The 12,275-nt window shown below is 40.5% G+C and overlaps 1 protein-coding gene across 1 annotated transcript; it reads right to left on the bottom strand.

Moving 5' to 3' along the window:
• Nucleotides 1–8,249: 8,249 nt before the first annotated feature.
• LOC137821040 (NAC domain-containing protein 83-like) lies at nucleotides 8,250–10,726 on the bottom strand. The gene is made up of 3 exons (XM_068625452.1): nucleotides 10,333–10,726; nucleotides 8,751–9,025; nucleotides 8,250–8,640 (listed from the first exon to the last, which is right to left on the bottom strand). Exons 1-3 carry the CDS (start codon nucleotides 10,511–10,513, stop codon nucleotides 8,383–8,385), a joined length of 714 nt encoding a protein of 237 aa, XP_068481553.1. The 5' UTR covers nucleotides 10,514–10,726; the 3' UTR covers nucleotides 8,250–8,382.
• Between the last annotated feature and the right edge of the window lie 1,549 nt (nucleotides 10,727–12,275).

The raw sequence follows: 12,275 nt of genomic DNA, 5'->3' as shown, positions 1-12,275 counted from the left end.
AACCTTCTTGGATTCTGCTTGCACTTGTCCCAATTCGGCAGCGAGCTCTCCTTTTTCCTTGTTGGCTTCGGCGAGCTCAGCCATGGCGTCATCCCTCGCCTTTTCCACCTTTCCAAGGAGGGTCTCTCGGTCGGCTGACCTTTGCTCCAATTTCTTCACCTTGGCGGCGTCAGTTTTTATGAGAGCCTCCAGGTCAGCCACCTTGACGCGATAAGGCACAATCTTGCTCTCCAGTTCAATCTTTTCTTGAGCCAATTGCTGCACCTTATGGCGGAGATCAGTGGCCTCCTTGCGCGCCAATCTGAGCTCGGTGCTCATTGCGTCTTCTACTCGGGAGTGTTCAATCTCCGCGAGTGTCAAGTTGAAGGACAACTTCTCCACCTCAACCTTCATGGTGCTGTTCTCTGTTTTAAGGTTGAAGAGGTCGTCCTGGAGCTTCCTGGTGGAGCTCTGCACCGCCCTAGTTATGATGGCAGGGATGTTTTCTGCTATCGTCTTCAGCTTAGCAGATAAAGGCTCCCACATCCTCGTGACCTCAAGAGGGAGGTTTGCTGCTTGGAGAGGCGCTGGTGGGGCCTGTTGTTGGTTTCCGTCGCCACCCTCTTTAGTTGGTTCTTCAGGGTGCTTTTGCTCGTGGTGGCGACATCGGGGACTCTCGGTGATCAGAATCGGAGAGGTGTGGGCAACCTCATCCCCGATTGGAGCGACATCTGCGACTGAGGCGTTAGAAGGAGGACCCCCTCCAGCTGATACATATGGCGTGGAGGCGTTTGGGGGGTCCTCCAAGAAATTGTCTTCGACGGCCTCGACCGCAGGTGGCGCAGTTGCCAATGGAATGGCTTGGATTGGGGAAGCGGGAGCTAGTGGAGATGGCATTGTTGGAGGCGGAGCAGGCGTGGATGGCGGTGTTGAGATTGGAAGAGGGGGTGGGGCAGGTGGTGAAGAAGGTGCCACCCTCTTCCTCTTTGTAACGAGGCCATCTTCGGTGACCTCGTCATCTTCTTCCTCCTCCTCGTGTACTATCTGGGGAGCTTTCCCCTTGGGCCTTTTGAGGACAAGTTTTTTACGCTGGGCGGCGGGTTGGACGTCGGAGGGAGCTGGGCCCTTAGGTGGCGATCGGCCCTGAGTGGCGGCGATCTCCACCACGGAATTTGGCACTGTTTGAGAGCCCGTCGCCAACCCGTGGGTTCGGGCGAGCGCCCTCAATTCAGCGAGCATGCCCTTGCCCAGCATGTTATCTGCATAAGAGCGAAAATGCATGGGTTAACTCAGAGAGAAAATAAGTGCATAAGGCAGGATGCAGCAAAGCAGATGATCGGTGGGCTTAAATAAAACCAAAGTCTTGCGCATAACGCACAAGACGCTCAGAAACAGTTAAACGGAGGCAGTACTAAAACAACAGTTTAAACGTTCTAACCTATTCGAATTTCGAGTTGGTCCTCGTAGAACTCGAAGCAGATCAATGTGGTGGTGAGGAAAGTGATGTTGGCATCCGCCACCCTTTTCCAAAAGAGGCAGAGATCTCTGTCCAACACTCCCATGCTATCAGGACTTCTGGGTCTCCTGAAGCAGCTCTTGGACTCTTCTTTCCCCTTGTCCACCCAGTACAAGGGGAAGCCGTCGAGAAGGGAGACGTCTTTGTCGTTAGGGCGCACTTGGACGAACTTCCCTTTCCAGTCTTTATAAGACTGCTGGAAGATGGAGAAGATCGACCTCCCAGCAATCCCATTCAAGCTAACCCACAGGCGGTCTCCTGGGTGCTTGGCTTCGAAGAGAAACAGAAATACATCTACGGATGCGGGCAACCCCAGATGGTCGCACATCACTTGGAACGCTCACACAAACGCCCAGCTGTTGGGATGGAGCTGGGCGGCGGCGATGTTGAGCTCGGTAAGGAGCTCCCTTTCGAAACGGGTGAAAGGAAACTTGAGCTTCACCTTCTTGAATAAGGTTGTGTAGACGAAGCAGAAGGGCTCGTCAGCGCTCACCTTATCGTCGGCACAAACGGGCAGATCGGGGGGGCAAGGTAGCACTATCATCTTTTCATCGTGCTCCTTATGAAATGTTTGGTGAGGCTCATCCCCCTTAGTCAATCGCAAGACTGCTCCAGCAGTGTTCACGGAAGACGTTTCCCTCAACAGGGTCGAGTTGGCCCAGGGGTAGAGTTTTTCGAAGTCTGGCAGGGGAACGGGGGTTCCTCCGGCGATAGGTGGAGTCGCTTGGGCCAGGTTGGGGCGGGAAGGTGCAGGCCTCTCAGCCTGGGAAGATGAAGCACCGCGTGCTCGCGGTGGGATGAGTGCTTGAGAAGAGGGGTGTCGCGATGAAAGAGGAGGATTCGGGGTGATCTTTGAGCGGGTCATTCTCGAAGCTGCAAAGGAAGAAGAAAAGGAAAAATGATCAGGGTTCGCAGAGGCTGACTCGATCGTGGGAGAAGGGTGAAAAGCGAACGAACGAAGGTTCGTTGCGACGATTAACGAAGCCCTAAGTTGCGTAGAAGGAGAAATGGAAAAAGCAACCCACAGCGTATGCACCAGACAGTTACAGGATGATGCGAATCGGTTAAAATGCAAGAAAAACCAGCAGGAGAAGGAAAGTAGGTACCTTTTGATGATCAGGAAGACGATGAAGGATGATGGTGATTCAGAATGTTGGAGAGCGCTGAGAGGTTTTTGCAGGAGGGAGTTAGAGCGTTTGTGAATACGAAGAAAAGTGATGGAACAGTGTGGAGTGAAGATGGGTTTAAGAGTTTTTTCGAAATGGGTTTGGGAAGCGCAAACGGTAACTGAAGGTAACCGTTGATGAAGCCACGTGTCGAGTGATGGGCGAGGGGTTTGGTGGAGCGTCAGAGAAGCAGAAGGTACAACCGCTTGGAATTCTGCGTCAGTGCCACGTAGACCGGTATTGACGTGACTCTTCTAGTCTTTTCGCTGGACAAGTCTTCGCTTAAGACTGGGGGGCTTGTGTACCGCCCTGGTAGTCGGAAGTGATGACGTGGCATCCAGCTACAGTATAGGCGTGTTGACAAGGCGCCAGGTTGGCAGAAGGGAAGGAAGTCGGGGGGCTCGTGAAGTCACCAGTTATTAAGTTGGCGTGTTCCGATCTCCAGCATACCAGAATCGGCGATCACCGGGTTAAAGATGAAGTCGCCAGATGTAAACTCAGGCGACCTAGTGATTGGAGATCGGAAGAGCAAGCACATCGCCAGAGATGAAGGTGGTGCAGATTATGAAGGCGGCCGGCGAGACCACAGGGAAGGTGTACGAAGGCACCCTAACTCGCCAATTCCAGTAGAGATCGCGCTCCCAAGTTAGCTATGCACTGGGCAGTACCATGCATAAATAACTTAGCCAAAATGAGAGTAGAAGCAGCTCCCAAGTCAAGGAGGCTCCAGATGATGGCACGTGTACAGTTGGATGCGAGCCACGTGTCTAAATCTGTAACTGCCAGGAAAGAGAAAGTGACCAGGTATATAAGAGTTCTCAACGAACTTTCTGGGGTACGCACGTTCAGATTATACTCTTTACGCTTGCGAGTTCTAGAGCACACTGTGAGAGAGAACATTGCACGGTTCCTTGAGATTTCTGGAGCGTTCTTGCTCTCAGTATTCGGTGGTTCAGTCACTGACTTGGGCGTTGGAGTGCGATCGGCCGCAGGGGCGTCGCTCTGTTCTTTTGCAGGTTCTTGAGGTGGATCTTGGAGAAGGACGGACGTTTGAAGCGGTGCGCAAGTCGATCCTTTGACGAGGCAGGTTTCAACGCTCTGGTCAACAGGCAGGATCATTTTCAAAACCATTAATCTACATTTGGTTGTTAATTCTCCTATCGTTAATAAAGTTGCTAAGCTTTGGTGTTTGGCAGTCCCAAATCTTGTCCAAAATTCCTTGGTTAGTTCTTAGTTTATTTTTTTAAATTGTCTTTTTCATGATAAATGCTTTAGCTTTGCAAGGGTTTATGGAGCTAACACATACTCGGTTAGAAGACTTTTGTGGAGGGATCTTAGCTTCTTCACTAGTCTGTCATCGTCTGGTGAGTTCGACCCCGAAAACAAGGTGTTTGAGGGTCAGATCTTGCTAAGGGCCGAGGTGAGGGCCTTGGAGAGCATCAACCGAAGGTGTTCAAGTCGATGATCAGTAAGTTTTAGGTTTAAATTTCTTGCTTCCTTCGACCAGGATGTGGCATTTTACTGCTTTACATTCGAGGTCGGGGTGTGGCCTCCTTCTTGCTTTCTTCATTTATGAAATGGTCGTTTCTTCGTATATTGTAGCCTTATTTGAACAAGTTAAGTTCCTTGATCGTAATTGAACAAGTTAAGTTCATTAGTCGGATAACTTAGTTGAACAAAGAAAATTGAACTAGTTAAGTTCATTAGTCAGTTGAATGAAGAAAAATGAACAAGTTAAGTAATCGATCCGATTGTGCTTGTAATGCGTTTTAAGATTTCAGTAGGGTATGCCAGTTAAGGCTTCATCTAGGCCAAACGTGAGTCTTTTGGGTGTCAATAGGGTAAGTCGGTTAAGGTTACGTCCTTGATTGCATCCAACTTTTACGGTATCGGCAGGGTATGCCGATTAAGGCTTCGTCTAGACCGACACTAGGTTTTGCAATATCAATAGGGTATGCCTATTAGGGCTTCATCTAGACCGATCTAGGGTTTTACGGTATCAGTAGGGTATGCTGATTAAGGCTTCATCCAGACCGATCCGAGGATTTTGTAGTATCGGCAGGGTATGTCGATTAAGGCTTCATCCAAACCGATCCGAGGATTTTGCGATATCGACAAGGTATGTCGGTTAAGGCTTCATCCAGACTAAACCGAGCGCAGAAAGATGCGTGAACTTGACTTTAAATGGCAAACAATTAGAGAGAAACGCCTCGTTAAAATCCGCATGACCGAAAACCCTCCTTAAGGAAAAAATGGTTGGATGAGGAAAGAGTGCATAAAGTTTATTAATTAACCATAATAAAATTTTAGATACGTGGCATTCCACGTCCTCTTGCCCTTGGAGGGGAGTAGTTCCTTCGCTTCGCGGGCTCGTCCCGCCTAGGGGATCTTCTTATGCCTTAGCCACCTTGGACGAATCGTTGCAGGTGCCCAGCCTAGATAAGTTTCTCTATCTTATCCTTGAGGGCCTAAGATTCCTTGGTGGAATGTTCACTGTTCTTGTGATACCGACACCGTTTCCTACGGTCGACATTCTTTGGGCTTGATGCTTTCCTGGATGGAGGGATCAACTCAGCACTAAGAGGGGTCTAGGATCCTCCCCCTCTCGGTCGTCAAGGAGGTATATCTTGAGAACCAGCTGCTATGGTAATCCCTGCGCGAGTCTCCCCGATTGGCCGATCAGCCCTGATGTTCCTTCTCCTCCTTCCCTTCTCGTTGATGGCCTCCGCCCAGGTTTGGTTATGGAACTCTCTTAGTTCCTCCAATTGCATATACTTGGCAGCTCTCTTCCTGATCTTGTCCAAGCTATTGGTCGGCTGCTTGCAGAGGCTGTCGGCAAATGGTCCCGGCCGTAAGGCCGTCAGCATGTGATGCATGGTCACATCTGGGCTGAGGTTCTGAATGCTCATTGCTACCTTGCCGAATCTATCGAAAGAGGTCCTCAAGGACTCTCCCTTCTCCTAGCGGATGCCAACCAGGGCAATGGAGGTCAGGTGGTGCGGTCGGCTTGTGGCAAACTGCGTCTCAAACTTGGACATCAATGTCGTGAAGATGTCGACAGAGTTGGGAGAGAGCTTTGTGAACCGGTTGAAAGTTCCTCCCTTCAACAACGTCAGAAACACTCAGCACAAGACCGCATCGTCTGAGGTGTATAGGCTCATGCGCGTAGAGTACGCATCCATGTGTTCATCTGGATTGGTCGTGCCATCATAGCAATCCCTGTTGAAGCCTTTCCACTTGTCCGGTAGTGGAACTCCGATGATAGAATCGGTGAAAGGGTGTCGAAGCACTGAATCCATGGTACCGATCGTGCGGACTGACTTGTTAGGACAAGATTCACCATCCATCTCTTGAGTGGGGGCCTTGTCCTGGGGAGGTGAATGACCTACCGACAAGGTTAGTCGGCACAATGGATGGTCCTCCCTCGACCAACTTCTTCTTCATATCTTCGTTCTCCCTACGAAGAGCTTGGATCTCCTGCTCGTTCTTCCTGCTCACTTCTTCATTTCTCCTCCTTAGCTTAGCCATCTCCTCTCTGTAGAGACAATAACAACGTCATCTGGTCAACTTTGGTCATCCTCTCACTTGTCATGTTGCGGGTTGATACCATCTACTAGCATTCTTTACTCAATTTCTCTCGATCCCACGGTGCGTGCCAATTGTTCTTGTATGAGGGTTGGGGCCTAGAGAACTATTTAAAGGGTCGGTTGTCTATCCTTTAGCTCCCTTCCTTCCAGGCCTCAATCTTCTCGTAATCCAGACTCAGAGGGTACCTGCAGAAGGCACTCCGATGCTAAAGTCAGCAAAGACGTTCAGTACTCGATTCTCAGAGCACTGTATATGATGATGTACCTGATTCTTGGAATATGCGCTATTTATATTATCTTTGGTGACCTTCCTTATTGTGTCAGGTTAAAAAGTTGGACCGCGTTTATGACTGCATTACCTAGTTCTTAATCGCGGATTAGCTTTATTGATTGAGCGTAATTGGACTTTTGTAATCGGTCGGTCCTACGGACGTGAACCTTTACTTCGATCGGCCAGTGATAAGAGCCGAGCCGTGACATTAGTCGTACGATCCTCCCCAAGACAATATTGTATTTTCATTTGCATTTGAAACAAATTAATTTGAAGATTTGTTTGGCATTATAATTGTTAACAAATTTTCATTTCTCATTCATGTTCTAATTTCTTGATGTTATCAATTTCCTAGGATTTGCATTGAAATTGAACATAAATTTTATAAGCAAATCTTAATTTTATAATTGCATATTCGAGTCAAATTGGAATTTGAATTAAAAAAATTGAATTAGTTATAAATCGGTGTTGTTATAAATTTATTTGTACTAATCAATTGCCAAGTCTTTTATTCAATTTCAAATTATAATTTCTTGTAATGAGTATGATTAGTGAATAATATTTATTCTTTCTTTGTAAGTAATGCATAAAAGGTTCTTGAAACTTATTTTATCTGTTTAAAAAACAATAACTCAGTTACCTTTACGGCCCTATCAACTTTTGCTTTCTAAAAGCAGCGATTCTTTTATTCCTCGTCACTGTTTTGTCTACATTATGGAATTACAAAGAAAAAATATTATGGAATTACAAGATAAAATTGGACTTATTATACAATACACATTTTTGCTTAGTAAAAAATAACCTTAGATGTTTGAACCGATTACAAAATATCTATTATTTTCCGTTAATTATTATAGATTTTAATAAATTAGTCATTAAATTTAAAAAGTTTATCTGTTACAAAAATACTAAGACAAATTAGTAGATGCTGTGATTAAATGATAAGATTCATTTTGCAATTCTCTCTTCTTTCTTTCTCTCTCTCTTTATATAATATATATATATATATATATATATAACTTATTCAATAAGAAATTTTAATCCCACAGTTAAATTATTAAGATTTAATACTAATATTTGATCTGTACTTTGACTATAGCTAACGTTTCAGTAGTGAGACCATTCATTAAGATAGGAATTTTTTTAAACGTAATTAGGAGAAGGAATTTAGTTTATAAAGATACTCTATGACTTTTAAAATAATTAGCATATATATAACTTATATATATATATATAAACCTTAAAATTTTGAAGCGAATAATTATTAGATAGACAATCTAAAAATTAATATTGTTTATACTTTGATTCTTTTCTACATAACTTATAACTCAAAAAATTTATTATAATATTAAAATATAATATTTTATTAAAAAATAGATGGATGTAATTTTCAGCAATGGTGTGAAAGAATATTTATTAAAATTAACATTTAACAAATAATAAAAATATAAAAAAAGTTAGTTTGACAATAAAAGAGCAAACTACACTCACTTCACAACCCTTACTATATTGAGTGTTAAAGTACTATATCATCCTAAAAATATATAGTGTTAATGTATTTTTTTTTTTAATTTAAGTCAATCATTCCTGCTGGTGAGACACCTCCAATAATGTGTTCCTTTAGCTCTTTAGCTCCAAATCAGCGTGAATATTCTCTTTAATAATTTTCCTTAATGAAAATTTGCAAATGAGCATTGCATTTTTAAAGGAAAATGTTATTTTGAGAATAACAAATAAAAGACAATATTTTATAATTATAATGTGGTACAATTTTAACATTATTCCATTTTGAAAAAAAAATTATTTCTCTCTCCAACTATATATGCATTACAGAATTATCAACGAGCTCATTTATAAATTAGCCTAGTCGCTTGTTTGTTCGTGGTTAGGAGAAGAGACCTCTTCAACGTTATTGGAACTTGAACAAGATGAGAGTGTAGAAGAATGTATAGGAGCGGGAACTGAATTGTGATGAACACTAAAAAACTCAAAGAATCTTGGCTCAGCCACCTCAACATTATTCGTCACTGCATTCTTCTGTCTGGGAGGAGTAGTGTTGTTATCACTTTCTATGCTTCTTTTCTTGATGAATATGCGACACAGAACCCAATCCCCTATCTCCTGTGAATAGTTATGAACCCCAAAGCAGTTAACAAATAGATATAATTTGTCATAAGCAATACTGGTGTTTTTTTTTTTTTCTTCCAATGGTTTTTAGATAATAAACATACTTGGATTGGTTTGGAAGCACTAGTTTCCACACTGAGGAGTCGATATTCATGCATGAGCCATTCAGTTCTGGAGCCGTTTGGAGATTTTCCTTCATAAAATACAAGAGTCTTTCTTAACCCGGAAATGCCATTATTTATTGACGATGAAACCTTTTTGTCTGATCCCGTTGCCTTCCAATAGCCAGAGTTTGTGGTTCGGTTCATACGATTTCCATTTCGGTACTTGGCCTCCTTGGAGCTGAAAAAGTACCTCTCTTTTTCATCATCACAATTTCCTAATTAAATACATAAACAAGATTGGAACAGTTAAGTTATAATCATGCACTAATCTACTATTGTAATAAGCTCATTTTCGTTGATTAGGTCTTGCATGCTGATGATTCATTTTCTATTTCGTTTGGTTTTTCTTTATTTGTATTTTTTTTTAGCTGGCTTAATACTTTAATTAACTTGATACTTATTGTACTACTGGATGGCCGAGAGGCTGAAAGGTCGATAAGGTTGAATAAACTTAATAACATGCAATAAACTTGTGATTATCTGTAATTAAACCCTATAAATTATGATTAAGACATAATTAGGCTCCATCTAAATCCAAGAGTAGGCCCATGATAGTTGAGGTTCATTCCAAAGATATAAATATCAGAGGAGACCTAGCGTCAGGTAATCTTTTACTCTTAACTCACCTGCATATTGTACTTGGACTAACTTGAGCGTTGGAGCGCCTTCATAGGTACCCACCCCGCTCATCTCAGAGAAAGGAAGTACACACTAAGCCTAGAAGTCGTGAGGACGAGAAGACAAAGACAAAGGAGTCACTCTAAGAGAATCTCGACCTTGTAAGAACATTTTTTGCGTCCACCGTGGGGTCGAGGAGGCTCCTTAGTGGGAATCTACTTCCGTTAGACCTCAACTGGGGGCTTGTTCCCGTACGTCAATATAGTCCCACATCACTCAAGAGTCGAGACCAATGACAATTTATATACTTCCTCATCCTTCAACCCATCGATACGCTTTTTAAGAACAAAACCGTGACGGAACACCGACCTCCAAAGCGGACAATATCAAATTTGCTAACTTGAGATCGAAATACTTATGTATAATTAATATAAAATTATTTTATAGTATGAACTAAACAGAAATATAATACATGAATATTGTGACTGGACTAGACTGAAAAACTTGATAGTCTGTGTACTCTACTTTAATCCCATATCATGAGTCAGCCATGTTTTGTTAAAACTTAGACGTTAAGTAAAAGAAGTATAAACTTAGATTTTGTTAGCTGCACTGCTTTTTGTGTTCTGTTTTGTAGTTACGAACTTATGTAGCCAATTGTTTTAGCATTAGTTGTCAATTTTATGTAAGTTAGGGTTTTTTTTTGGCTCTGTTGCAGTTGTTGTACAAGGTTAGAATTAACTTTTATGAATGTATGGGGGAATGTTTTCCTTTTATTCATATTATATTCTTTGCTGATATGATAAAAAAAATAAAAAGTATAAACGATTTTGTGGTACACCTTTAGAATCTTGTTCATTGGTAGAAAAAAATAAGCACGTATAGAAGAAGAAATTGGTTGTACCTGGCAAATCCCAGGGATCATACTTGCTGACATTGATCTCAGGAATGATTGAAGCAGGCAACTGGCAGGAGAAGATCTTACATTTCAAGTACTGAAACACAAGTTCTTCATCTGTTGGCTGGAAACGAAAACCTGGAGGCAAACTACTCACTCCATTTTTTATAAAATTTAGCCTTTCCATTGGGTTAAGTTTTCTGTATGAAGTGGTGATGGTGGTGGCAAGCACATGAATGAATGAATGCTTGCGTACGTATTATATAGCCTCTGCGTGGGAATGAGAAAGCAAACAAAGGTGATTGTTGACGAGGGAAGAGGCGAGAAGAAAGATGTAAAACCCCATGATACTTAACTAACTAACTTTATGCTAAACAAAAGTTCTTATCAGTGTTAGAACATCTTTTTCTTTGCCTTTTCTATCAATATATGCCTAACCTTTCTACATCTTGATAAACTGATTATCCATCTGTCTTTTTTTCTTTTTTTAACTTTAAATTCACTCTGTTTAAATCAGAGTACCAAGCTAGATTGTGATAATTGTAAAATAATTATAATAATAATAATAATAGTGATAACCTTAGTGATATTCATTGTGATAGCATAAAAAAAATACGGTTTAATAAATAAAAAATAGTAATAACTATTTTTCTCTTTTAAATATTTATACATGAAATAAAATAAATTGTACCATTTAATTAAGAGTTATGATTTTTTTTTTCAAATCAAACGTGTAAAAATACCATTTACTTTTCAACAAATTATAGGAAGCTGAGTGAGATTTCTTTATTGTAAAAAAAATTGTGAAATTTTCTTGACATGGGATTGAATAAGTTATGTTATTTTCAACTTATTTGTTTTGCTTTATTTTTATTTTTTATAAAAGGCATCACTCTATAAAGTTATAAAGTTATTTTTCTCTTTTAAATATTTTATACATGAAATAAAAAAAATTGTACCATTTAATTAAGAGTTATGATTTTTTTTTCAAATCAAACGTCTAAAAATACCATTTACTTTTCAACAAATTATAGGAAGCTGAGTGAGATTTCTTGATTGTAAAAAAAAATTGCGAAATTTTCTTGACATGGGATTGAATAAGTTATGTTATTTTCAACTTATTTGTTTTGCTTTATTTTTATTTTTTATAAAAGGCTTCACTCTATAAAGTTATAACTACAATATTATGAATTACAATTAGACTATCACTTCATATTTCAACAATAATTTACTTTCTAGAAAATAAGAATATTTAAAAAGAAAAAATAAATCATATAAACCCAACAAAAACCAATGATAATTAAAAAAAAATCTATAATTTTGCAAACCAAACCTATTATGAAAAAAAAATCAAAACTTATTAACCGTGTAAAAAGAAAGAACCATACATTGTTTTAATTAATCAACATTGAAACCATAGTTCACAACAAAACAACAAGAAATCTAATTCTATTTACTTTTTACTAGTAATATAATATTGATTGTGTCAGTCAATGAGGTTTGGAAACATAAAATTAAAAACATAAAAATAGTGTAATCTTTTAGGGGGTGTAGTTGATGTTTTGGAAGTGTTTGTCTTGGTTCAATTAAAGGCTTGATCTTGAGTTACGTTTAAGTTACATTCTGTGTATTTCTCCTTTTCAGATTGATGTCTTCATCCTCTGGTTGTATGAGGATGATGTAAGGTTGTACTCTATTAGGTGTTCAATCAAAGTATCTTAGGTGTTTGTATTCTGGATTCTATTGGAAGTGGTCTTTATAGATATATGTGGGTGTATGTCTAGAGGGGCTTGCTAAGGAGGAATTTCTTTATAAGGGTTAGACCACCCCTAAAGTGGTTCACATTTATTCATTTTTTATTGTCGATAAAAAAAAGTAATATAAAGACTTTGTTTAATTAAAAATAATTGTTAATATATGTGTCTAGAACTTATGGATAAATCTGATTC

This window comes from Phaseolus vulgaris, chromosome 9, assembly GCF_000499845.2.
Source record: "Phaseolus vulgaris cultivar G19833 chromosome 9, P. vulgaris v2.0, whole genome shotgun sequence".
Classification (NCBI taxonomy): Eukaryota; Viridiplantae; Streptophyta; class Magnoliopsida; order Fabales; family Fabaceae; genus Phaseolus; species Phaseolus vulgaris.
Note: the sequence above shows the minus strand (reverse complement) of the source record. Positions and strands in the feature narration are given on the sequence as shown.